General features: G+C 44.1%; 1 protein-coding gene and 1 long non-coding RNA gene across 23 annotated transcripts in view; both read left to right on the forward strand.

Annotated features, from left to right (window-relative positions):
• The window catches only part of GTDC1 (glycosyltransferase like domain containing 1), a 200,961-nt gene extending 197,503 nt beyond the window's left edge, over positions 1–3,458 (forward strand). For 17 of the 22 annotated variants that reach the window (XM_071810704.1, XM_071810702.1, XM_071810703.1 and 14 more), the window contains one exon: positions 3,224–3,457. In XM_071810704.1, the coding sequence (XP_071666805.1) occupies positions 3,224–3,340 (117 nt within the window). In that variant the 3' untranslated portion in view covers positions 3,341–3,457. Of the gene's footprint in view, positions 1–3,223 lie in introns of all 22 variants that reach the window. The other 5 variants (XM_071810699.1, XM_071810691.1, XM_071810690.1 and 2 more) reach the window with 3 other exon arrangements.
• A 2,351-nt stretch (positions 3,459–5,809) lies between these two features.
• LOC139828391 (uncharacterized) overlaps positions 5,810–27,740 on the forward strand; it is a 106,994-nt gene continuing 85,063 nt past the window's right edge. The window contains exons 1-2 of the long non-coding RNA XR_011739931.1: positions 5,810–6,181; positions 19,023–19,159. This is a non-coding gene — a long non-coding RNA (uncharacterized lncRNA). The remainder of the gene's footprint in view (positions 6,182–19,022; positions 19,160–27,740) is intronic.

Consider the following 27,740-nt stretch of genomic DNA (forward strand, 5'->3'; position numbering starts at 1 on the left):
TTCATTTTGCCCCTTTGCATTGCTGTTGTAAAGGGCAGTTCTCCAGCAGACACCACAGTGATTTTGTGCACAGAGTAATGGTCCGTTGATAAATAGTGGTCCCAGAACTAATTTGGTGGGATTCACCCAAGATAACCAGAAATGGCATTGCTAAAATGATAAACATACCTGTAGTGAAAAGGCTTTGAATTGCTGTGCATTTTAGGGGTCTAAAGAGAAAATAAAATAATGGCGTTGGTGTAGGTTGTGGAATTATTGCAGCTCACTGGGATGAAAGGCACCACATGTGAGATATGTTGCTGATTTCTTATCTTCAGAAAAATTGTTCTTAAAGAGTACAGGGGCAGTCTGGTCTGCGTTTGCTGCAGGGGCAGCGTTTCAGAGGTTGGTAACACGCAGGCAGGTTTAGAGAATGAGAGTGGGTGCCATTCCCTTGCTATACATTAATGTAATGAGCTCAGGGTTGCCATTGTTGAACTAAAACATCAGATTTTAATTATAAGGAGAAAAGTTTAAAAAAAAAACAACACTGCCATCCTGTAGAACATTAACACTGATTTTGCGGACCCTGATTTGTATAACACATGGGTCTCCCTCTTCTAGCTGCACAGCCTATGAAATCTATGAGTGGAGCAGCTTTTCTTAAAGACTAAAATATGCTTTCTAGCTAATGGGATAACCACATCTCCCCCATCGTGATAATAACAAAAAGCCTCACAAATGCAATAAAATTCAAGGCCTCCCCTTTCCTTTCTTGGAGGGTGGAGTGAGCAAAATTATTAGTGACTTTTCATCATGGGGAGAGTGGGGCACAGGGCGAGGGTACATCATTCTCCTCCCTCCCAAGGGCGCCGGAGCATCTTGTGCCCAAGTGACCCGACCCCATCATGAAGTGAGGGACACCCAGTCGCTGTCCCCCCCCAAACCTGAGGATCGTGCTGTAGTGACACAACCATCCCCTGGGCATAGGATGCTCAGCAGTTTGCTTTGCACAAACCGTTCACAATCCCCCTGGTTCGTGTGCAAGTGATGTCCAACACAAGACCTTCACGCACATCACCGAGAAGGTGATCATAGAGGTCTTCTCCAACCTACCATAATTCCCTGTCTCTCCCTTCCTACCCCTCCACCTTTGGTGCAAGACCCCCGCCAATGAGTTAAATATATAAGAGCTGCTCAGAAAGAGGTCACCTAGTAAATGATATCGAAATCCCAGTCCCAGATTTTCTGTTTTAAACATGCTGCACAACTAACACTGTGACACTTTGGCAATACGATGGAGAAAGGAACCAAAAAAACCCCAAACCTGTGCCAGCGGACTGATGAGCACCCGTCTTTTTTAATTAATTAGATTGAAAAGCGTCTTGTGTCAGTTTGAATGTAGAGGCTCTTTCAGCTGTGTTTTTCCAGATACGTATGTAGATATATCTCACTGTAGATCTGAAAGCCCAGCGTGTGGCCTCATAAATGATAAAAATATGTATATACTAGAATTATACACACACACACAGGCACATATTGGATAAATTGATACTTAAACATATACGTGTGTATATAATGTTCTGTTCTCTGTTCTGAGAGCTGTTTATAAATAGATTTTATATATATATATCTATTTCTATTATTCACAGCTCTATGTGCGTGGATATTGTAAAATCATTTATATTTGCTGGTATGCCTTTTAGTTTTAAGCAGAGTAATATATCTGATTTCTCTTTAAATTAAATGAATTTATTTGTCTGCCTACCCTTAATGGAATCAGTTTTGATATACTCTTTGTTCATGCTGTTACAGGCTTCAGTCTAAGGGCTCTTTGTATTAACTTTTTTAAGTTACATTACAAAGAGGTTTTAAGATTTCCCAACAGGCTTTTATTTAACCAGGGCTTTTGATCTCAAACCTGCTGGGGCCCAGTGAAATCCTTACCAATTCTCCAGTAACTCCTCACTATTGGAATTTGAAAAGACCCACCTGAAGGATTTAACTCGCTGTATGGCTTCAGCCATCCTTTAGATGCTTCTATTCATGCAGACAGCGAGGGGCTGAGGGCACCCTTTGTGATCCTCCAAGTAGCCTAAGGTGCCCTTTGCATAAGTTGTACTCCTGAGGAAATAAAAATCAGGAGGACACAAACCTATATACCTTATTTCCTGCTATCTTTACTTAAAGGAGGAGCACGGGGGGTCTGCTTAACATCCTTTGCTACCTAAATACCTTTTGAACATGGGAACTCAATAAAGGAACTTTCATTGCATCCATTACCCTACTGCGGTGCATAGCAAATTAGATTTAAAAGGGTACTTTTTCCCTTACAGCTATTTCTATCATTTTCTTTAAAATTTCAATTTAGTGTCTAGTGACAGAATATTCTGTAATGTACATTAGAACTATATAACACCAATTATGCTAACTGTGAACGTTATTTCAAAAGAATTAGTTATATTAAGTTATAGACAAACCGTTGGGAAAAAAAGGTCAGGTTAGGGAAGAAAAAAAAAAGCAGCTATGTGATAATGTTTTAAAGGAGCAACATGAAGTGAATGCTCTTTTCATTTTTTAATCCTTTCATTTTGCATAACCCACACTGAAATTTCCCTGCTCGCTTGGTCGTCGTTATTTAGGCAGTGGGATGTCATGGCACCCAGTGGCTTTACAGTTAAATTGTGGTGTAAAACCTACAGCTGAGTCTTGTGGTTGTGGGGAAACATCCTTTCCTCTGGTTTTGGGAAGCGGGATCACGCAAACTCATGAGAAGTCTTTTGGCAAACGCTGAAGACCAGCACATAGGAAAAAATAAAGGGAAAAAAATGCTGGCAGACCAAGCTTGAAAGAATATAATAACTAAGCACATTCTTGTCGCAGTTTGGGTTGCCTATTTTCTTTCTCATGACAGTAACACACATTAGATCTTTTACCTGTATTTTGTGTTAGTGTTCTCAGATTTCCTTTATTATTCACTTTCAGTCTGACATTACAATAAAACCTCTCCAAAGAATGCAACGGGACCTAAATCTACTTTCTTTTCTTATCATGACTCTTATTTCCATGTGTTTATTTGGTTTTGGTTTGCGGGTCGGAGGTTTTTTTGAGTTCCGAGACATGAGAAGTTTGGGCTACTTCGTTGTGTGCGTTTGGTCTGGATACGTATTGCACTGAAGATGGTTTTCTGTAAAATAAACATTTTCTCTTTTAATATATAAATATCTATATTTTTTTCCCTTAGAAATGGTTTGATCTCGGTTCAGAAGAAGAGCTGCTGTCGCACCCGGGCTGCTCCCACAGAATGACATTGCCACAAACCGAGGACAGTCGTGACTGTCCATATCATATTGGCACATGATGGATCTTTGGGTAGACTCTGCAATATGTCCCACCTGGGGTTGTATCTTGTAATAGGCTCACTTGGCGTGAGTTTTGCTTTTTTGGGGGCCTTCTCACACTGGTCTAGAACTCAATGACTTCACAAAGCCCATAGGGAATTACAGTAGGAGCTTTCCCTTTTTCTCTAGCAGCACAGTGAAATTGAAGGCAGATGTGCACACTGGCACGGTCTCTGGGGGACAGATGATATTGTTTCACCAGCTTGACATGTCTTGAAATGTTCTGGGCTAGTCCTGTTTTCTAGATCCTCTGAAAAGGGATTTGTCCCATCAAGTCTATTTGTGGATTCAAGCTTACCTACAAACTTGGAAGCCTCTGAGCTGGGGCTTCAGATTGGATTTTTTTATGTTAAGAAGATGCAAACCCCGATCAATAGGTTAATATATTTGTGGCATGGATGTGACACTTTAATATGAGTCCATCTTTACAAGGCAGTGGAATAGAACGATAAATTAGGAAGGGAAGAAGGAGTGTTCAATCAGCAAACGATACGTTTGAACATTGTCCATGCACATCCATAGGAAAATGCCACGGTCCAAGACCTTTATTCTTAACAAAAATCCTGATACATTCTCTGGGCAATGTGGTGTCTGCCCACCTCCAAGAGGAGAAGCTGTGCTTCTCAGGTGCATCTCTTCCACCGTGCTGTCCTCATTGCTCCGTGTCTTGGAGGGTTATAGAAAGCCCTGATTTCCATGTGGATGGCGATGGATGCCTTTGTGGAGGGAACAGCACCGGATGCTGCCCAGGTGCCTGAATAACCGGCAAGAAACCAGAGCATCCCAAGTTTTATTCTCCCGATTCCCCCTGTGACCTTTTGTAAGTAACTTAACCTGTTGTCCTCAGGATGCCCAGTAAAATGGGAGACCTTAATACTTATCTGGTGGGATAACAGTGCTTAATACTTACCTAATTGGATGACAATACTTACCTACATACCTCACAGGGGTGCTGTGAGGATTAATTAGCTAATGTTTGTAAAGTGCTTTGGAGATGGAAAACGGCGTATAGTCGTGCTAAGCACTATTGCTGCGTGCCAGCACCAGGGCCTTAAAATGGCTAAGGACGAAATAAGAGTTTTTATATGTTTCAAAATAAGCCAATTGTTCAAGGCATCCGGATGCTGGGTTTATTTTTAGACGGAGATTTCTAAGAAAGTTAGGGAACAGAAGGGTATAATTATATGACCTGAAACCTTTTTATTTTGTTTCTTTTAGTTGACCAACTAAACTTAATCTTAGTTAGGTGTCGTTTGATGAGTTGTAGAAACTGCTTCTTGGAGTTTAAGATATATCAGTGTTTACTCTTGCTGATCAAACAATATTTCTTGAAATAAATACCTCTGTTACAATTTGGACAAACAAATATATTAAGTAAGCCAGAGGAAGTATTTGTTTGTGTTCTTTCTTTCTGTAAGCAGTTTTTTTTATTGGCATAATTCTGCTCTTGTTCCCATTAGTGTAACTGAAAGGTAACACTACTGCGGTGAATGGAACTAAACCAGATACAAAAGCATTATGTGAGAGCAAAATCATATTTATATGTGGTCTGAAATGCAACTTGACACTTGATTTGAAGAGAAATCAAACCAACCTTTCCTAGAAATATATATAAAGGCAACTTGAACAAAAATCGTCAAGCTCTTTGTGTAATAGTGTTTGTTTCATGGCAACTCCTAAACAGATTTTGCAAAAAGAAGGCCTGGTATAGCATAGACCATATTTTCCCTTTCATGGGAGGAAACTTTGCAAGATTTTTGCCTTTAAATATTTTATTTGGTTCCTAATGTGGGCTTTTGGTCCAAGAAAGCAACTTTATAGTTATCAAAGCACCCATTTGTATTTTTTTGCAAGAGCGTTTCTTCAGATCTTTTACTCTCCAATGTTAAAGAGAATTCCCACAAATTCCTGAAATCTGTTAAAATACAGAGCAGAGTGCTTACATTGGTATGTTGTACATTGGCTGTCCTTGTTAAAAAGGCTGTGCATTTTCATTCTGGATATGCAAAAGAAATTCGATATACTGCTGGGCTAAGCACCAGGATTTGGTTGGCTCTTGGACCAATTCTTACATTTCTACATCAGGCAAATGTAAGAATGGATAACACTTAAAATAAAACCTACCCCAAAGCCTTTCTTATGGGTATCAGATTATTTGAAAAATGTAATAGAGACTGTTCCCCGTGATCAAGGGTGAGTCAAGGAAAACGGCATCAAAAGAGCTCAGAGCAGCCAAAAGGAAAACTTGACCCAACCCCAAGTGTGTTGTCCATGTCCAGAACAACCAAGGAGACCTCGGGTGAAGGCAGCCAAGCCTTCCAGATTAACCGGCCCTTCAGCTGCCCAGCGTGGCCCATGGGCATTGAATCCAGCGTTGGACCACGGGAGGAGGACAAAGCGAAGTTTGACTGATGCTGTCACTGGTAAGCTTGTCAAGCTAATGCTTGTAATATATGCATAATAACAAAATAGCCATCTAGTGCTTTGCAGTTGGCTGTTCCTGAGGAGGAGCTAGGGGGACAAGGGGACTTGGTGTTTGGGGAGAATTAGCTGTTTTCTAGGCAGCAGAACTTGCAGACTTGGAAGCTGGTTAATTTGGTTGAAGTACAATACTTTGCTAACCCCTCGGTGCTTGGCGTTAACATTTCCCAGGACAACGACTATCGCCAAAACGGAGAGGATCGTCACAGCCGGTGCCGAGAGCTCAGAAGGTGGAACTGCGGACAGGGAGGAAACTGGGTCAAAAAGAAAAGTCAAAAAGTCAAAATCTGGGTTTCTGTCCTTGCTTTCAATGACCTCAGGTAAGCCATATAGCTTCAATGTAGAATGAGATGAAAGCCTATTTCTACTGAACGTTAGGAATTGCTAGAGGTAGTGTGGTGTCCAGGTGCCACCTCAGTCACATCATGGAGTGGGACTGTGTGCTGTGTCCTCTGATGGAAAAGCACTTTTCCTGTTATCTCTGCTCTTACCGCCTCTGGGAGACCTACAGAAGATGTCACAGCAGATAGCTTTGTACACCTGCATTTAATCTTCACTCTCCTGCTTGACACAAATCAACCCCATCTGATGGCGTAGTGTGTATTTCCAGCGTATTCACTGGTTTGGCAGCACTCCTTAAAAAGATGTTCTAGGAGGAGCACACAACTCAAAGTCTCACTTTCTGAGCAGACTGTGGTTGTCGTATGAGTGATGGGTGATGCATAGTTCAGCTCAATAACACCTGAATTTGCCTCAGTGATGTCTACCAGAACTTGTTTACCAAAGCTTTTAGTCCTACTCTAACAAGTGTTTTATAAATAACAACTTAAAAATAATTAAAAATAAAGCTGTTTAGTGGTTGTACAGATAAGACAGTGCTACCAAACAGGAGAGCTTTGAGGTGACATGTAGGCATTTGAACAGAAGACACCTGGTCCCTGGGGCTGCCTCTGGCCACCAAAGAGACAAGGACACTTCTGGGCCATGCTTCACCCTATATTAAAAATGCTCAGTGATCCCTTCCTCGCCTTTGGCCGAGCATTTACATTCCTCCCTTCAAGCAGGACTGATGTTACGTGATGCTTGGCTGCTTTGAGGGGCTGAACTGACCAAACCCAGACCTTGGGAAATGGATCTGCTGATGGTCACTGGTCTCTAGCTCCAGCCTAGAGAAAAGATGTAGGGTGTGGGATGGGAGATATTGGGAAAGACAGAGGCACAGAAGCCTCGGAGGGGTCTGGGCAATACACCAAGGAAGCACCCTAAGAAGGGGTCTTGTTGGTTTTAATCATAGCTGATGCTGTAGGTGGTTGGATAGAAAAGTTTAAAAACGATGACAAGAAAGGTCTACAGAAGGAAGATGAAAAGGCGGCCTTAAATTAAGCACTAGTTAGGAATGGTCTGAATTAAGTGAAGGGCACCCTGTGCAGGATGCTGACGCCTGTGACAGGCCTGAACCCTCTAGTGTTGGCCTCATCTTCACCCATTGAGCAGGCATCACTGCAACGAAAAGTGTTTGTGCTCTGCTCAGCATGCCTGGAGCTCTACAGCCCTGAATGGGATTGTATGAAGAATCAAAGTGAAGTGTCCTCTTTAGGTCCTCAAGAAATAGAGCTTTCTGCTGGTTAACCATTACTTTGTATTTTCCCTTCCTTACAAAACCACTAAGGTTAAACATTAAGCGCCTGCAGTGAAGGACACCTGTATTTGCTGGTCCCATTATGCGGCTATATTGAAAAGGCTTTACAGCTGTCTCAATTAGCATAATTAAATCCACATCAATTAAAAAACCTCCATCATCTCTTTCCCCTTCACATGCAGATAGTAGCATTTGTCTAAGGTGCTAAGTGACAAAGGAACTTTTGAACAGTGGAAGCCCTGGCTGAAAGGAAGAGTAATACGGGTTGTATATTGGCCCAGGGTTCACCTTAACACCAGTGGAAGTGATTAGTGGCCGCTGCTCCTCCTGAAGAGGTAGGGCCACATTCTGCATGACAATTGTGCCAGTACCCAGAGCCATGCATGAGAGATGTGCATTTTACAACATGCTTTTGCTTCTATTGCGCCTTTATACTCCATTAATGGGGGTAAACAAAGCCTGGCCTGATTTGGCCCAATTTCCCCCCCATCCTACTTTCTTCCCTCTTCCCCACCCCCCACCCCCCCCCCCCACCTCTTTTTTTGTCTTGTTTTTGTTTTGTTTTAGGGTTTTGTGTTGTTCTGTGCGGGGAAGCCCCAGTGACCCCCGGGTAGCAGCAAGGCTGCGCTGTGTGATGCTGGCGGAGAATTCCTGCAGATGAAAACTGACATGGGGTTCAGGGGTTAATTTCTGGAACAGGCGCATTTGCATACAAATGAAAAATGATGGAATTTCTGTTCTCCTAAATTTTCAATGTCATCAGCATCAAACAGCAGTCTGTGCTCCCTTGCTGTTTGAAGAATATTCATTACTTCAGAAGAAGGGGCACCTTGTTTGGTATTAATCTCCTCTTCAGGTCAATGACTTAATTTGCTAAACTCCATCTGAAGTGCCACTCACTTTCTGATTTCTCTGCTATTCTTTGTTATTTTTCATAATATGTTCTTAATACTTTTTTTATTTGTAAGGGGATACGCGTCTCCACAAATGCAAGAGGGAGGACGGCCTTTATTTATTTATTTTAATCCAAAGCGCTCAGCACCCGTCTGTGTAATTTGTATAATTTGGTGTCTGCTTGCCTTACAATTCGTGGGGTGGGGTTTTTTTTTTACAAGAAAAAAGAAATACAAAAAATTAGTGGGCTCGAATGGGAAAACGAACACTTTTCTTTCAAAACCGATATCCAGTCGGACATCTGGTGCCTTGTGCTACGAGGTTATGGGGTGTCACGCCTCTAACAAAAGGTAACAAGCGGCAAAGTAATTAATCCCCCAAAGAAAATCATAATATTCTTTTAGTTCCTGCCTCTGGAAATTCTCATCTGAAACCGCAGTGGCTGAGGACGTATGCGGGGAAACTTATGTCCGAGCTCTTATTTCCCCATTGTCCTCCCCGTGTCTGCCAGGGGCCTGAGGAAGGATCCCATTTCCTCCTGTTTTTACCCTTCATGGTTATAATTCTTCGCCCTGAATAGGATTATTCAGGGGATCTTTAGATCTTCAGAGCTTGGGGGTGTTACTGAGTAATTGGCTCGGGGCTCTCGGATGCCCATTCCCAACCTGGGTGCTCCTGGCCGTGGGTCCCTGGGGACGCTGGTGTCCCCCCTAAACCGAAATGTCCCCTCTCCTGGACCAGGCAGGCTTTGCCACAGCCTTTGCCCTATAACGCTTTGTTTTTATACATCTAATCTCTTCTGAACTTTCTGGCCAGACTTATTCCCGATTCTCAAGATAATGGATTTTTTTGGTTTATTTAGTTTTTTTAATTATTAATCAAATCTGAATTTTTGGCGTGATCACTTACGGAAATGAAGTAACTTCACTGTCTGTCTTTCTGTCTGTCAGCCCTACTAACTTTTGAACCCCTTTGCCAATAACCATCCAGTTTGTTAGCGTGCTAGGGACCTCAAAGGTGTGAAGTGCTTTCCAGTATATACATATTTTTTTCCAAATCTAACCCCGAAATGGCAACATTTACTGTTTGAAATGGTACAGATAGCCAAGCTTTTCTTGAAGGTTTTTTGTTTGGGTGTGACTTGCAAAGGGGGAAAAAAAGGTGATCTGAGGATTAATTTCCCACGTGTGTTTGTGAAGCCTGTTAAAAGTTAACCAACTTGCTCTGGATGCCTCCAAGTCCAATGGGGTGAGGTTCAAGATTCTTTGGGAGAAAAAACAACTACAAAATAACAAAAAATACCCAAACCAATTAACAAAAAGCAACAACAAAATCACAAGACAAAAAAAACCGCAGAAAAACCCAAACAAACAAAACCCCCACCAACCAAGCGACAAACTATTCGCACATAATATATACGAACGATTTAGGTGCGGTTGCATCCCTTTGCCCACGCTTCATGTAACCTTTTATTAAACTGAGATTTTTGGAGGGCTTTCCACATTTATAGACTGCATTGCTCAGTGGGGCTGGAGTCCTAACCAGGACCTTGAAAAATAAACAGCAGCTGATGAGGAGAGGGAGTTATGGAGTTATATTCCTACCTGGAGCATTAAGTTAAGAGTGTCTAAGGGCCTTGATCCTCAGCCCCAGCCAAGCTGGATTTAGCATAGGTCATATTAAGGTGGGGTAAAGGGGGCTTTGTGTCATTTTTAGATCCCCTTATCCCGTGCTGGTGAGCCCTGGCGATGCGGGGTGTCTGTCCCACGAGCAGGTTGGGGTGGCAGAAGGCTGGTGGCATTGGCCCGGCGCCATCCGGAGATCCTCTCCGCCGAGGGCGATTCGGGGGTGATGGGATAAGCCAGCTTTGCAAAGGCAGCTGCTTTGGGAGCCCAAATCTGCCTCGTTATCCACAGAGAACGTTCTTGGCGCAGGAAACTTTCCCTGTGGGATGATTTGAAGGCGGGAGCTGATCCGGCCCTGGTGTGCCCGGCGAGCGGGGCGATGCTTCCTTGTGGTGCGGTTTGTCGTCGTTGGAAGAATAAATCAAGGGATTGCCGAATAAAGCTGAGGGAGTCAGTGAAAATCAGCATCGTGGAAAGTTCAAGTCCAAAGAGTTACAACTCTCCATGTCTTGTGCTGTAAAACGCTTGCACCAGGGAGGCTGGATTCCTTCCGAGTCGCTTACGTGAGAAAACACAGGCGAAAATGTGGCTCTCATGAATGTTTTTGTACTGGAAAGCTCAGGCTTCTCGTTAAGGAGCTGATTCTTAATCACATCTGTCTATCTTGTTTTATGAATATTGATATTAAAGTCAGTAAAAGAGACTTGTCATCGTAAGTGCATCAGAATCTGGCACTTGCGTGCTCGGAAGCAAGTGGTTCTGCTGCCGAGCTGCTGTAGATGATGTCGGTTTGTTGAGATAATATATCTCTGCCAGCTGAGAATTTGGCCATAAAATGAGAAAAGTTGAGATTCCCATTGTTGGATTAGTTTGGCCACATTAAAAATACGTTGCTCTAGAAATGTGTATATGAATATGCTAATGTTTATTTTGCTAAATGTGCGTGCCAGGATGTGCCATGTGGCTGAGTTGGTGTTACTTTAAGAATCCCAACTTTTGCCTTTTCAGACTTTTGAGCTTTTAAACTTGTAAACATAGCATTTTGTTGGCATAAGTCTACGTGATTTTATGCATACAGCTGACTTTTATCTTCACTTTTTACATCACCTTAATACAGTAAGAGAGAAAGCACTCATCTGTTTATGATAAGCTTATCAGAAATACTCCAAAGTTTTCCATGACTAAGATATTATATTGTTACGGTGGCTTGCTACAGGGTAATTTTGAGACAACAAACAGAATATTTCAAAGCCCAGATGTCCTGTTTAGACAAGGGGGTTTATATTGATTAGAATCTGCTTTCACCTAACATCGTGTAGTAAATATCACAAAGACGTAATTAGAAAATTTGGTACAATATTTAGTCCTAGTCCCTGTGTGCCAGAATTGTTTGACTACTGAGAAACTGGAGCTTGTTTGCATCCCAGTGTGTTGTGAAATGCAAACTTCAAAGAAAATATTATATCTCCCAACTCCAGCTCGTGAGAGTCTTGGAAGTATAATACAGAAAGGCTTAACAATCCCTGCTGAGGAAAGGGCAATTTGACACTGAAACTACTGTTAAAGCACCGTCGACACACTGGTGGACAAAAAGTGTTTATTAGAGGAGTCTCGTTACAGTCTCAGGAGCCAGGGAGGGAAAACGCACCCAAGTCATTGTGAAAACTGGCAAGTTGCACCAAATAGATGCCTTTTGTGTATGTGTCTGTGTTGGTTTTCTTTTCCTCCTCCTTAACTACATGTATCTACATGTTTGCTTCATAGGCTTTCTATAAGAGTGGGGCCCTCGTGGTATTCAAATAAAATATTTAGATTTGCAAAACTTCTGGAAGCCAGATTTTAAGGCAGAAAAGAAGTTTTTTGTCAGATTGTCAATGTCTGAATTTCATCACAATCTGTTCAGCTGTTTGTTGCAGGCAGGCGTAAAACATAGTGGGAAAGTGTGTGTTTGTACTTCTTATACATATTGAAAGAGGGCTGCCTAATCCCCTTGATGAGCAAAGCTCTGTAAATTATATACATCTGCAGACTTTGTGCGCGGGTAGCACAGAAGCAAAGAGGCAGGTCGGCAATTTGAGGGAGCAAATAAGTGTTCTCGCAACGTGGCGACCAGGAACCTTTTAGCAGCCCAACCTCCTGCTGATGTCATTTACTTGTTGTTTTGTTTGTTTGATTTCTTAATGACCCCAGTGTTTTGCCTTAAAAACTTTGCCTAGGAGGCCCTTCTACACACTTATGATTCCTGAAAAGAGAAAAAAAACTATTTGCTGATGACAGCTCTGAATATATTCACTTTAATTGTCACTTATGCCTCTGTCCCATCCTCTGCACTACACTAAAAATAGTAACTTGGGTTGACAGTTTCAACACCATCTAATGTATGTATATTATTGCATAGTAAACCTACATAAAAATGTCAAGAATGAGACCTAAGCCAGGAATAAAATTGAAAATCACAAACATGAGACAAGACCCAAATAATGAGGGTGTTGCAGGGAGATATTCTATTGATGACTGTGTAAATACATGTGGGCAGAGCTGTAAAGATCCTACCACCTCCCATGTATAGAGGATGCCTAGAATAATATTTGCCTTTTTTTTTTAAATAACTTGTAGGTAGCATTTATATTTATCCATAGCCTTCCCCTGCTTCCTTTAATAGCACGATTTGCTAATCATGCTGCAACACTTGTAAGGTAAGTGCAGAACATATTTTCCTGTCCGTTTTGCAGAGGGTCAATTTGTCCAAATTACACAGCGTCTGGCAGAAGCGAGAGCAGACACCGGAGATAAAACGCCTTTGATTTCACTGAGGCGAGGATTTTATTCCAGGAGTCTTGTCTCCAGTTCTCTACTCTGTGTTCTGTGCCCTGTGTATTCTGGGCTTTTGTTGATAGGCGCTACAAGTCTTGGCTTATAGGGTTAAGGGCAAATCTAACAGAGAAGCAACAATAGTAGTGTTAACGTGACACTGTAGTTTTGGTTTTGTCAGCATTCCCATTATAAACTTCTGTTTGAAGCAATTATAAATCAACCATTAAAAAGTAAAAAAAAAAATCACTGTGAGCTAAAACTTGGCATACTAGAGTCCAGGAGGGAATTTTGAGCTTTTGGAAATAATGGCTTCTGATTACCATGGACAGGCATGACATGATGTGCAAATATACACTCCATATTGCACTGGAAAAAAAGCCCTAATGAGTGTCACCACTTCGTCACGGCCAAGAGTGTGAGGAGAGAGGGTCTTTCAGACTTTTGGAAATGAGAGAAATATTTTAGTATACCCAGAAACATCCAATTAATGCGGTTAACTGCTTCTTAATTCTCCCCATTTACTTTTTATCATCCCACGGGTTTCCAGGAGATCAGACAGTCAGCTGGTGTTGATCAGCGCAACTCTACCGAAGTCCAGTGAGGTTGGGTTTGACTTACACCAGTGGACAGTCTGGCTCCGTATCATCTTTCCACAGAAGGCTGTGGCGTTTGCTACCCATTTGGAGCGCTAGTTAATATTTGTTTAACTTCGAACGTCCATTTTGCCCTACTGATCAAATTCCAGTTGCAGGATGGGCATAAATCAACTTGAAAGTGCTTTCACTGAGGACATAGCTGGTTACTTTTAAGTTGTAATGTGCGCGTATTTATTACATTCAATTCTGGGTTTTCTTCTGTTAGCAAAATGATGGAGCAGGTGGTGCTCAGCCAGTTTAGTACCGTAAAGATGGTCCAAAAGGCTCTAACCATCACCTACCCCGTATCCAAATTGTGATGGAGCTGAGTCACTGACCGTTCTGGGTCAGAGCTCTGGGTTGTCCCCGGGACTTGCTCCCTCCTGCATCATCATTCATGAGTCAGGCGAAAGACGAGATGTTGGCTCGTAGGGACGCTTCCCGGCGCAGCATTCCCCACCAGCCGAGCTGGAACTCGAGTCCCGCTTTCAGCTTGGAAATAATTACAATGCCATAGTAGCTTTGGCTTTCGGTAGCGTCACTGATAACCGAGCGCTAAATGTGAGGCAGCTTTGCAGAAATGCTCCGGTGTCGGGTTGCGGGGAGCGGACGTCAAAATAAAGGTGCAGTAAACTCAAGGTAACTCGTCGAGTTGCACATCAGGGTTGGGTGTAGGAAGGAGAAGGAGGAAAACGACTCGCTGGGGGTTTTTTAAGATGTGACATTTCAGTGATGTACCAACAGAGGAAATTTTGCTTGCAGAATCCTGTGAGCAAAACACTTCTGAGAATGTATGTATACAATTGTTTAAAAAAACACAGGGTTACTGACACAGATGCCAATTTGGTAGGGCATATGGAACATTTACACTTGCCTTTTTCATTCTTTCTTGCTACAGCTGGTACTGATTTAGTATGTGAAATTTTACTAGCAGGAGTGCTAATCAAGACAGAGATTTCTGTGAGGATTTAGTCATTTATGTGGAGGAAAACTATGGGTATCATTAAAAAGTACAAGATCATCTATGAGAGGAACATTATCATTAGCAACCTAATTTTTAAGGCAAACAGAGGGGAAAAAATACTGTATGTCTAGAACAGCGGCAGAAGAAAATCGTGTTTTGTGATGTCGAGAGTCACGCCACCTCCCTCTAAGTTTGGGAGAAGAAAATTTGGAGTTCACTTAAAAAAAAAAGCAAACAAAATAGTTGCTCCGAGTATATTTTTCTACTCAGTGTGATAGCCTGCTCTGCTACATCAAATGGATATGGCTAGGAATGGGATTAAAGCCAAAAAGCACTTCCAAATCCTGGATCTGTGTTTGAGTCTGAGGCCTCCATTCAAACCTGACTCAGTGCTGTGTTTCACCATCCCAGCGTTTGAGAGGGGTCCAACAGGATCGCACGCCTAAAATCCAGACTTTGCAAAAGTTCCACGTTTTTTTCGGGAATTGCAATCTGCACCCGGAATGGGGACATTCAGACCTTAAATACCAATTCTGGCCGATTTCTGGTGGTGGCAAGAAATACTGTGTTCCGTTGAGAAGGCAGCGTGAGTATATTACTTATCCAAAGAGGTGATTTTACATTACACACAGTGTAAAAAATTATGCCCGGGTTTAACTACCATTTCATGCCAAGATTATCTCAGTGCAAACAGCAACAGAATAACTGCTGTATGGTAAATATGTTGTACAGGTGGCCCAGTGATATGGGAGACCTGAGCAATAAAAGCCGACATCTGCGGCCGGAGGTGGCTGAGCGCGGCGGCAGCGGCACGCGTGGTCCCCGTGGAAGGTGGCCAGCTGCCCATCCTCACAGCATCGCCGTCATGGAGAGACGTGTGAGGAGCTCTGGAATGGGGTGTTTGCCCTTTTCCCGCTGCTTTCCCACCTAGTTTGGGGACTATGGGGCGGAAGGCGACGCGAGGAGGATGCTGGAGTGCTACTGCGGGTGATGGTGCTCTGAAACGCCTGGAGATTTGCCAGCCAATATGCCCAGCTAATAAATAAATAACTGCCTGCAACTACACAGGAATTCATCTCAGCTTCTCAGGGACTGATTTCATATTAAGCCTTCTGAATATCTTTGCAAGCTACTCTGCTTTGGCACAACAGGCAGGCTTTCCTGAGGCTAGATAATGTTTAGCAGGGTTTGCAGAACAAAATCAAGGCACCTTCATTTGTTTCAGGAGTGTTAGGCGCCTCCTTTGCAGAGGAGATTCAGATTCTCCTTTGCAGATTCCCAGATATCCCTGGATTCAGTTGCTTTACTGCAGTGCAGATATGAGGGGTCTCCTTTGACACCTACAGGTAATGGCTCTTTTGTAGTAAGGTAAGAAATGCTGCAGGGTTGTCTTTGCGATCTACCAGGGCTTAAACTTTCAAACAAGTCCCACCAAGTTGGACGTTAAAGCCCTTTGGTTTTTTTTCACTTCCACAACCCCAGATTTCAGCAGTTGTGCCTCAAAGTTTCCTATTTTCCAACATCACATCTAACTTTAATCACTGGCTGAAGACTTCTTGTAGAGCTAGAAAGCGCTAAATGGCTCCTGGATATGACAATGACAATTTTCACTTAAAAGGCTTTTACCCAAAATACATATACCACTAAACACAATCATCTCCAGGGGGCAGGGAAATGGCCATCAGGCTAATTAGCTCAAAGCAAGCGAAACCATAGGGGAAAAGCAAAGCCGGCATTTATGTTGGCTTGAACGTTGCTGCTTGCACTAAAATTGCTTGCGTGTCTGTGAAAGCCATGCAGAGATGTTACTGGTTTTGTGGACCGGAGGAGTGGGTCCCCTTCTGATATGATGGTCTTGGGGCATCTCGCATCTGATGCTTGCAGCATTGGGGCTCCCATCTCCAGAAACCACAACCGTTTGACTTGTGTTGTTACAACTGTCCAAACTTCCTGATGTAGCAGGGTGAAAGTGGCTGATATTGGGTCAGGAATATCACATAGGACTTGTCTCTGCCTCTCAGGAAGAAAAGAAAATGAATCGTGATGGGGATTTCACTGTTATCGTCGATGGAGATGGTTATATCACCAAAAAATGCGCAGTACAGCAATCTGAAGTCTTAGACAGTTTGTGATGTTTAAACATCTTAAGCACTGTTGAGCATTTTCTCTACATTTCTTGCTATGGCACTGCGGTTTTATTTAAGCAATCCCGAAAATCGTGGCCAGCTGCACCATCTGCCAGAGATGATGCAGGATGGGTGCCTCCAGCATGTCAGCGCTCAGATGTCATTTAAAAGGGAAATGCTTTCTGTACCGGGAAGAGGGCAGAGACAAAGAGCCCGGGCAGGCAGCAGGCTGTGCTAAGTGGAAAGAAGAATTGATACCTTTTCTAAGGCCTGACCTGAACATCTGAGTTCCTTCCCTTGGGGTTTCTCGCCCCCAAATGTTCTTTTTTTGTCCGTGGCTGTGTCTTTTTTTTTTCCTCAGCACTACAAAAGATAGAGAGTCATCTGATGTCGAACAGGTGGCTCGTCCAGGTCATTGAGCACGATGGTGGCTGTGAAAGCAAAGCGTGCAGCGGGTCCCACCTCGGCGCGAGGCGCGGGGATGGGCGGCGGGGATGCGGTTGGCATTTAAAGGTCAGTCCCTCGCAGGTCCTCGGCACGTTCCCGGCAGCAGGTGACCTCCGTGACTGCTGTCCCATCTCACACATCCGTCTCATAAAGAAGCCAGGCCGCACCTTTATGAAGCTGTTTGCAGAAGAGCGAGGCGTGATCGCAGCTAAGCTGAAGGGTGTCATATTCACTTTGCCGCCGACATGAGGACCAGTGGTTGAATATTCGATTACATGTCAGTCACAGCACATTAGGCAATCTTCCAGTCTACCAGCTTTGCCCTTCCCAGTTCCGAGCTAAGTGTCACCAGCAAAGAAGTAGCACGGTGAAGGAAGGAGGTGATTCTGGAGTCAGTTTGCTAAGGGAGCTTCAGACCCCATCAAAAATGTCCTTTGCAGTGGGTCTGGTGGCTCCCCCTTGCTCTGGAGAAGGCCGGGATGTTCATGCCTCCTGACTGTGGATGCAAACCACTCACAGTGCAGTGCTGCTCAATTTTATCTCTAGATCTAAAGGTATAAATGTATGCAAAAGCAGCAAATGGTCTAGTGAAGAATTAGGGAACTGTCATTCCAGCAACATTACCAAAAATACTCTGCTCTTTCAAATAAAGTGGCTATAAAAACATGTTGCTCTGACCAAGCATTTTCTGGACTGTTTTGCTTGCAAATTACTTAGTGAAAATATGCTAGGAGTGGAAGTTAAGGGCTGTGGAAAATTTCCCAGTTTGCTAAAGCCAGAAAAATCCCATCTCAGTTCCAAGAAGGAAACTACTTTCCAAAATGTCAGCTCATGCAGAAAGTCCCGGTTCAGCTGGAACAAGCCTCGCCGCTTGTGCTTGGTGGTTTCTGGAATAACAAAAAGTCTTGCACGTCCATACTGGGAAGTGCGAGCGTGAAAGGATATTATGGATAAATATTTCTACAGGCACTGGGGCTTTGTTGTTATTTTTGTTAAACATCCTCCACCTGTTCTCACCAGCCACGTGAGAAGTGAATGAGCGGCATTCCCATTTTGCATCTTCTGATGCCACGGTTGAGCTGCACCTCCTGTTTGGAGATTTTCAAAGTGGATTTGAAATCAAAGGAGACAACATTACCGTTACTGGGTGGGATGTTCATAAGCAGAACTTTAGCTTTGTCTGCTTTGAGTTCAGATTCACTTTGAGTGTTTTGCTGGCAGGAGGTGTAGGCATCACAAGACTTGCAGCAGCATCATCACCATTAAGTTTTCAAGTGACCGTTACCATTTAGCTAGAAAGACAATAAGATTGTGGTGGGTGTCAATGGGAATAACCTTTATGATACTTCCAAGGCTTCAAATCTGTCCTTGGGCTCCAAAACTCCAAGAAATACTTAGAGGGAGAGACTGCCTGCGGAGTGAAGAGTACAGAGTGATGGATGGAACAATAAAAATGACACCGCTGGTAAAACTGGAAGTGGGATGCTGCTGTTTGCTATGCCTTGTACATATGATTGATGTCATGGCGATGGCTTCTGGACCCTGTGTCATATTATGGGTGCAGCATGAGACCTTCTGCTTGGCAGGGTGTCTGGTAAGTCCAGTAAGGTGAATTTGGCCTGATGGGTGGTGAAAGAAGACACACGGAGTTGTCTGCGAGGACTGAGGGCAGCACTGGTTACTAGACCGGGGTGGGAAGGGCAGCAGTCCGTTTTGGGTAACACCTGTGAAAAAATGACTGTTTTCTCCTTATATCGCCCACTCCTCCTTGACTATGTCTGAAAAGGACATCTTCAGTGCCAACGGCAGTGTTGTTACAGACAGAAGGACCCATCTGAGAGCAGCCGGTGATGTGTGCCTTACTTTTAAAAAGAAAGATGTGTCTTGACAGCTTGCCAAATACCACATCTGCCTCTCTTTGCACCTCCGTGGGCGAAGCTGAACAGCAAGGTGGTGAAGATGAGTGGACCTATCAATTAACTGTGTGAGGGCTGCTCTCTTGTTTTCTGCCCAACAGCTGTAGGTGATTCCTGGCCTGGAAGGACCTCCCTGAAAGCCCATCTGCAACACCTATGGGAAAGGCACAGCTGTGAGATCCCTGTGGTGGAGGGAGGAGGCACCGCACCACTGTCACCTCACAAGGGCTGCGAGAAGGTAAGAAAGCACTATTGTTATTTCTCTTTCCATCGTTGTTTTTCTTCTGTCATAACGGACCTCTGCTGGGGAATGCTGATGATACCCTGTGAGTTGGGTGTTTCTTCAGGTGCTACAGCTGTGTCGTGGTTAACCAAGCAAATCTACCTTGTTTTATCTATGTCTAAGGTTTTTGAGATGTTTGTCTTTGGTGGTCTGTTATTAATTGCCGGTCACAATAATATTAAATCATAACTTGATAGTCTGCAGGCTTCTTGCTGGGAATATTTTGTGACACAGAGTGTATATTTTGTATGCAGCGCATTGGTGTTGTGTAAATTTTGTGAACAACTTCTATTATCTTTGAAACCACAGAAACAACAAAGTTATAATTATAGTCTGAAGATGCTATAGTGATTTAAGTATGCTTATGGTAGTGGTATTACAATGAAAATGTTCTGCTTGCCTGCAGTTTTTGCTGTGTTCAATGACATCACAATAATGTGTATTTGAGCTAAAACTTCTGTCCTTATACACAAACAGCTTGTGTGAAAACTCTTAGGTTTTTCTTCTCATTTCTTATGATAGTCCCTGGCGTAATTTGGTTGAAATAGCAAATAAGGTAGGGCAGAGTGTTTTTGCGGGCTTTTAGTCTGGGTTTGCCACGGAGAGGTTGTAGGTAGTTTGTGTTGTTGGATTTGGAAAATGAATGAATGTTATTTAAAACTTCCAAAAGGGCATCTGCTGCCTGTCGAGTTGTGATCTTCAGGTCCTGGGGTATTTGACAGTACTGTGATTTGTGGTAATGGAACTACTGGAAAAAAAAGTTATCAGCAAAGACCTGTCATTGTAAGTGTGTAAAACAAAGCTTTAATTTCCAAAGTGAATGTACTTTTAAGGGTCAAATACTGAAATGTGTCTTCAAGTGCAGCGTTAAATGTTAATATACCTGAGCCAGCTCTTGGGTGGTATGAACCACGTCCCACTGGCAGAACTGTGACGTTCGCAAGGTGAAATGCTGTCCAAGCTTATATGCCTCCATCTTCTTTAAAGCTGAATTTGAGCCTATTCGTGCTCGATGATAAAGTTCCGAATAAGATTTGATTTTGTTTCAAGTTTTTGTTTGTATTGTCTCAGAACACCAGGAGCTTTTTTTGAACCTGGACGCCTAATAATTTCCATTTCTGATGGACACCTTTGCATCCCTAGACCTGAATTACTTGCTGCTCCCTTGGGACACAGCAGCGTGGCCACAGTCCCCTCTCCCACTCGTGGGCTGTAGCGTTGCTGATGCTTCCGCAGCACTGGAGCAATCCAGGCACGTCTTCAAGCCTATAGACAGAGATGTTTCTTATGAGCATTAGGAATCACAGCAGCGCCCAAAAATAAACACAGTGGCCTGTGAAACTGGTTGAAGAATAAGGCGAGAATTTCCCAGCAAATATCTAATTACTATATTAAAAATATTTCTTTATGTAAGACTTAGCTTAACTAACTCTGCAAATTGAATACTGCGACTTTCTAACGCTTCTCTGAATCTCTGTGATTGTTTTCATTATTGTTCTGATTGTAACTGTTACTAGAATGAAATTATTTACACACGGAGCTAAATGATTATTTTGATTGCTATTCAGCTCCTGACTGCATTAGACCGGTACACTGCATCCATAAAACGCCCAGCCTCTCCGAAGCTGCAGGTTTCCCCGTCACTGGGAGTGGCTGTGACATGATGTTCCCATTGTTTTTTGCATTAAGGATGTATCCAGGCACAAGAAGGAAGGTGGAAAATGGCAGTTAAGAGGTCCTCTGCCCATCCTCTAGCAGCTGCAGCACCTTGAGGTCCTCTGCTCGTCATCTAACTGCTGTAGCACCTTGAGGTCCTCTGCCCACCACGTAATTGCTTCAGCGCTTCGCTGCTTTGGGTTTTGCTATGGCATGGTGGGCGCTCAACCGCTGTCTGCCCACCATTTGTGTCTGCAGGTTGTCCTCACTTCAGCAGGCTCTTTTCCATGTGGGGACACCTGATCATCCTAACAAAGCATCCCTTCAAGCTCTGTGAAACACACCTGGCTTCATAAAAGCTCTATTGTCATTGGTGCTCTAGAAGTCACCGTTGGATTTTAGGATCTTTTTTCCTACTTGGCTTCCCTTTTATTTGCCTTTGGTAAACCTGTATAGCATAGGAATAGCCCACAGGCACCAGAGCAATGGTGTAACCATTGGGTGGTGCAGTGCTGACCAGTGGGGCCATAAAATTCAATGAAGTGCGTAAGCAGCGGAGCACATAATGACCAGCAAGTCTGCAGCAGTTCATCTTTAATGCACAGACAGACACGGTCTGGTGGTTAAAGCGCGTGTGTGAGAGCCAGGAGAACTAACTTCTGATGCTGGCTTGATCCCTCACTTGTGTGTGACCTTGCGACAGCCACTTCTCCACCGATGGCTTTGCTGTTTTCCTGTTTGGGAAGAAGTGCCAGGGGTGAGGGGTTGCCGCGTCCTGATTTATGGGCGGTTGTAAGGCTCGGGTCTGAGATCCTGGTGGGAGACTCTTTAGAGAAGAGCAGGGAGTCAGGCAGGTGCTTGGTTGGAGTAAATCAGCATAGTTCAATTAAAACCAATAGATTTTTCCCATCTGGAGCAATAAAGGCTTTCCCATCGGTTAAAGCACTGGTCCTTAGTATGTAAGAGGAATTAGGGATGCTGTTCCTTCTCTCCCAGGAAAGGCTGCACCCAGGAACATGCATTTATGAACAAAAGCCTTGGGCTGTGGGATTTGTTAGCAACAAGAAGGATGCACAGAGGTGAATCATAGGGCAATTTTATTTAGGAAATATGGAAAAACTAATTAAAACTCTTGGGTTACTTTTGTCTCTTTGGCAAGGACAATTTAAAATGGGTAACACTCTGTCTAGCAATATAAAAGCGTTAACATCTGCATAGCTTCTGCTGGTAAATTTATGGAACAGATCAAGTAAAAGTGATGGAAAAATGGAACAGGCTTTGGATGTGAGCAACTTCCAAAACAGATACTCTTTCCGGAACTGGTCTACAACTTGTTCTAGTTTAGTTAAGCTCCGTCTAGTTGACCTGATTAAAACCCCGACCTGGATGTTCTGAGATCAGTTTAAAAAGGTATTTTACCATCTATTTCCAGAGGGAAGACAAACTAATGTAAACCAATTATAAAACGTTCGCAAAAATATTAAGTGTTTTAAAAGCATTTCAATTAAAAGAAAAATCACAGCTCAATGCAAGGAACTTTTGCTTAGGCCAAGCCTGCATTTCCAAAATCTGTACAGTGATATCACACAATAGACTGAGGTGCTGATCGTGCCACAGATAATGTAGTTGTTAATGATCAAGTTAATGTTAAAAGCCATTACTGCTCATTGACATAATTCTCAGAACATTATACTGGAGAAGTGCACCTTTTGTGTAGCAACAAAATGACAAAATTGAAATGTTAAAAGTTGAGTGTCTGAATAATAGCCTGTGAAATCATTTAGACAAGATCATTGTTGTTGCCATTGTAAAAGAACCAGAGAGTGACAGAATGAGACAAAAAAAGGGGGGGAGGAGGAAAAAAAAAAGGCGGGCACCAGAGTGTCTCTTAGCTCATGGAGAGGTGAGGTGAAGAGGATTCCTGCCCTTCTGCTTTCTGCCTTTCCAATTTGGAGGGTCTTCCTCTAACAAGAGAGCACCCTCCTCTGGCAGCTCACCAAATGTGAGCGCCCAGCTGGAAACCTTTGGGATGGGGAAGGGACTCATTGCACCACCCCAGCACCCAGCTGGAAACCTTTGGGGTGGGGAAGGGACTCATCGCACCACCCCAGCACCCAGCTGGACCTTTGGGGTGGGGAAGGGACTCATTGCACCACCCCAGCACCCAGCTGGAAACCTTTGGGATGGGGAAGGGACTCATGGCATCACCCCAGCACCCAGTTGGAAACCTTTGGGGTGGGGAAGGGACTCATGGCATCACCCCAGCACCCAGTTGGAAACCTTTAGGGTGGGGAAGGGACTCATGGCATCACCCCAGCACCCAGTTGGAAACCTTTGGGGTGGGGAAGGGACTCATGGCATCACTCCAGCACCCAGCTGGAAACCTTTGGGGTGAGGAAGGGACTCATGGCATCACCCCAGCACCCAGTTGGAAACCTTTGGGGTGGGGAAGGGACTCATGGCACCAACCCAGCACCCAGCTGGAAACCTTTGGGGTGGGGAAGGGACTCATGGCACCAACCCAGCACCCAGCTGGAAACCTTTGGGGTGGGGAAGGGACTCATTGCACCACCCCAGCACTCAGCTGGACCTTTGGGGTGGGGAAGGGACTCATTGCACCACCCCAGCACCCAGCTGGAAACCTGTGGGGTGGGGAAGGGACTCATCGCACCACCCTAGCACTCAGCTGGACCTTTGGGGTGGGGAAGGGACTCATTGCACCACCCCAGCACCCAGCTGGAAACCTTTGGGATGGGGAAGGGACTCATGGCATCACCCCAGCACCCAGTTGGAAACCTTTGGGGTGGGGAAGGGACTCATCGCACCACCCCAGCACCCAGTTGGAAACCTTTGGGGTGGGGAAGGGACTCATGGCATCTACCCCAGCACCCAGTTGGAAACCTTTGGGGTGGGGAAGGGACTCATGGCACCACCCCAGCACCCAGTTGGAAACCTTTGGGGTGGGGAAGGGATTCATGGCACCACCCCAGCACCCAGCTGGAAACCTTTGGGGTGGGGAAGGGACTCATGGCATCACCCCAGCACCCAGTTGGAAACCTTTGGGGTGGGGAAGGGACTCATCGCATCTACCCCAGCACCCAGCCGGGAAGATTTGCCTGGTGCAGATGAAGATGTATTTATTGAGTTATTTATTTTTGACTGCTTGCTAGGAAAAACTAGGACAGTGATTCCAGCATTATGTAAAAAATAGAAGTCAATTGTGGATGCTTTTGCTGACTTGCCCAGTTTTGGGTGATGGCAGCCGCTTGTGTGCTTGGTGTGATGGAAGTTGTGGGCTGGGACCCTTTACCTTAAATCTGGAGGATCTGCAGGTCCCTTTACAAAAGTCTCTGAGCCCCCTGCCACCCACGGGCATCCCTTTGGCTCTCTGGGCTTTAATAAAACAGAGAAAGAGTGCAGAGTTGTGGTAATGGGCGAAGCAACAGACAGGCTATTAAACGCCTGCAGTGGAGGGACGCTTTACTGAGCAATATACTCTACAACAAGCCTGTGTTAAAACATTGACCCACAACATTTGGTCCATAAAAATAGTTACGTTCGCAGGGACTCCTGGCAGTGATAGTTTTAATGCAGGGTCTGTGTCATGGTATAAAATAAATGACTTCTGACATTACAGTAAATGCTTAAAAGCTGCACTGAAAACCTTTTCTGTGCAAAGCAATGAGTGTGGTACAACTACCTGCAAGTGATGGTAGTTTTGTTCCTGAGCCACCCACAATTATTTGCTTTTATGCAGAAAAACCCTGCAGCCCAGAAGCCAATCCCTCCTCAGACCTCCTGGCCATCCTCATAGACCTGGGCAAATGATCATGGAAAAGCTATTGAAGGACGCTTATCGTTCTCATTCTGAATTTTCCGTGAATGTGTTTTTCTGCTCTTCTGAAGAGTTACCTGTATCATAAAGGGGACTTAGAATTTGACTTGGTTTGTTTAGCATCTCCCAGCATCAACGTATTATGCAGCCTTTCATTAAGTTTCCGTGTGTTATAGCAAGAGCTGTTGTGTAATAAATTTGGAGGCAATGGGATTCAGTGTCGTCTAATGCAGTTTACCACTTCTTCTCCAGCACAAGGCAGTTCTGACCAGTTTTTGTCTTCAGGTGGAGAACTTGAAATACAGGAACACCCATCTCAAACCACAGTCTTTCTCCATCCAAGCTGCCAGCTCACCCTCCGGCCTTTACCGTTTTCTTCTCTCTAATGTATTAACTTTCCCGTAGGGCTTTGATTCTCGTCCTCTTATGGTTCCTGTAAGCTCCCACAAAACCATCCAGTATATTCTCTGCTTCCAGTAACTGTCTTTCTCAGGATATCTTACTACAGGGTCTGCCACTCTTGGCACCCTCTTCCTGTGACCCCAGCCGCTATTGAATTAAATCTCTTCCATGGTTTGGCTATGAATTGCAGCCTAAAGTCCATAACTAAACTGTGCATGATATTGGAATTCAGCAGGAGCTGGGGCCAGCGATTAGGAATGGTAGACCCTGCCACTTTATCTGTCATGACAGGATGGAAATTTTAGAGAAGGAAAATTACTGGCAGGTCACAGTTTGGAAGGAAGGTAGCGCTAGTATAGGGCTTCTGTTTCTGCTGTGCTCGTTGCTGTAGCGTGAAGGATTTTGCAATTCCTTAGGAAAAGTTAGAGCCCCACAGAAGTGATTAAACCTTCCACTGCTTTTTGCCATGCAGGTGGGCATTTATTTTTTTTAAAGGTGTGATCTTCCATCTAAACAAAGTGAAAAAATCAATTTTTTTCCTTCTGTCTTCGGGAAAGATAAAGCTGAACAAGGAAATATTTCTTAAAATGAGCAAAACTTGTTACAGCGGCAGATCTCTATGGTGAGAGGTTTTCCAAGAAGATGGCCTGGCCTCTCAGGAGCAGGCTCCGTGCAGCTGATCTCACTGTTCTGCCTGCATGCAGCTGCTGCCAGGGACTGTACAGAGAGAAGATGATGCCCATGGGGCTGGATCTGGGACCCCAGGGCAGGGCGGGTGTGCAGAGCACAGGGGAGGCTCTCTGAACGTGTTTGTGATGTCTCAGTGGTGGAGGGCGGCTGCCACCGAGCTCCCCTGCAGCTCTTGGATGAATTGTTATTGCGGCACCGCTTCGATGGAAAGGGAGAAATTTTGACACATCCTATGGGTGCAGAAAGAAGAGGTTCAGTCTGCCCTGAGGGCTGAAAACTGCACTATATCTGGCTAATGTTGCTTGCTCTAAGAGCAGTTCACAAAACAGTCTGGATCCAAGAACACGCACCACCCTGTGCACTCTTAAATGAGCACTATTCAGGAAAAGTGAAATTATAGCTCCTGCCAGTTTTTTCCGTTCTTGCCATTTCTTTCTTATCTAACTTTGAGCTAAGGCCAGCTGCTCTTCACCTAGATATTTATTTCTCTTAGATACTAATCAGTTGAGTAATACCTGCAACTCATCAAGCGGAGCTGGGAGTCGTGAGAGCCCGACTGTCACCGGAGCCCCTGGTTTCCCGGCGTGCATCCCTCCTGCTCTCGTCTAGCTGCTGGATTAGAGACGAGATGCAGCTGATCCTGAGCAGATCCAGCAGACTATAATTCGGGAGAGATAAGAAGCGTTTGTAACGTTCAGGGGTCTATCCTAGAAAAATTGCCTGAATCCTGCCGAATTTTTGCTCTGACTCAATTTCGAAAGGGCTCTAGGCAATTTAGCTGTAACTACTTGTCCCTCAACGAGGCACAGGGTGAAAAAGTTGATGGGCAAAATGCAGGGGTGTAGGTAGAGGTCAGGAGCCTTGTGCATCTGATGGGTGCTGTCTCTTCCAGTAGCCTGCTTTTGTACAGGGGAACTTGTAATGAAGTGGCTAAAGTATGATGTGAAGAGAGATGGGTTTCTGAAACACTGCCTGAGCTGTGGCAGTCCAAGGTGAGGGAGCAGATGATGTTTTGAAGGGAATGTGGTGAAGGAAATTAAAGAGGCTGGGAACTGTTGTGCAGCTGTGCAGATGGGGAGGGGCAAGGTGCGTGTAAGTCAGTGCTAGAAAGCAAGCACAGGCAAATGTTAAATAACTCAATAACTGTGTGAAATACCACCTTTTTTTCAGTGCAGGTACAGACTTCGCTCGTCCATCTCTGAGCCTTCGAGGTCTGGGTAAAATATTAAACAAAACACAAAAAAATCAGCAAACAAACAAAAAGCAACCAAACAAAAAACCCCCACAAACCCATGAAAAAGGAACAAAAAAAACCAACAAACAGAAACCAAAAACACCCCCCAAAAAACCAACAAGAACACCACCACCACAGCCAAGTGTTCACTGTCGTACTTCAGTTAGCAGATTCTTACATTGTGTTTAGGTTGAAAACACCAGAAATCATCCTACCTGTGCACGTTGTTATCTAATTCATGCCCTGTCCTTCGTTGCTGCTAAAAGGCCAAAGTGTTTCCTTCAAAGAGATTCGTTAAAAAGCACTGGGGGCTGCACGGAATATTTCAAGGAAATGAAAACCAGTCAGGAAAAGGAACTTTTCCTCTTCATCCTACACCAAAAAACCGTGATTAGTATCAGCTTTAACCAAAGAAATGTCCCTTCTGAGTGGAGGTCTTGAGTCCCGTGTGTCACCCCAAGAGAAATTTAGGTCTGAGCCCAGGATTTCATAGAGAAAGTGCTGATACAGCTGCGGCACAGCGCGGCTTTATGAATGGGGTGTTGATAAGCCTTGTGAGCAGCCATCATATCGGAATTACAGTGCAACCCAGGCATGTGCACAGGTCACTGCTTTTTATGAACACATGTTCCCAGATCTTATGACAAATAGGAAAGTAGCCCATTTTGACCTTTGAAGCCTGTTGCAAAGTCATTGCTGAGCTATTATTTGAGTAGCTT

The sequence above is a fragment of the Patagioenas fasciata genome, chromosome 7 (assembly GCF_037038585.1).
Source record: "Patagioenas fasciata isolate bPatFas1 chromosome 7, bPatFas1.hap1, whole genome shotgun sequence".
In the NCBI taxonomy this organism is placed as follows: domain Eukaryota; kingdom Metazoa; phylum Chordata; class Aves; order Columbiformes; family Columbidae; genus Patagioenas; species Patagioenas fasciata.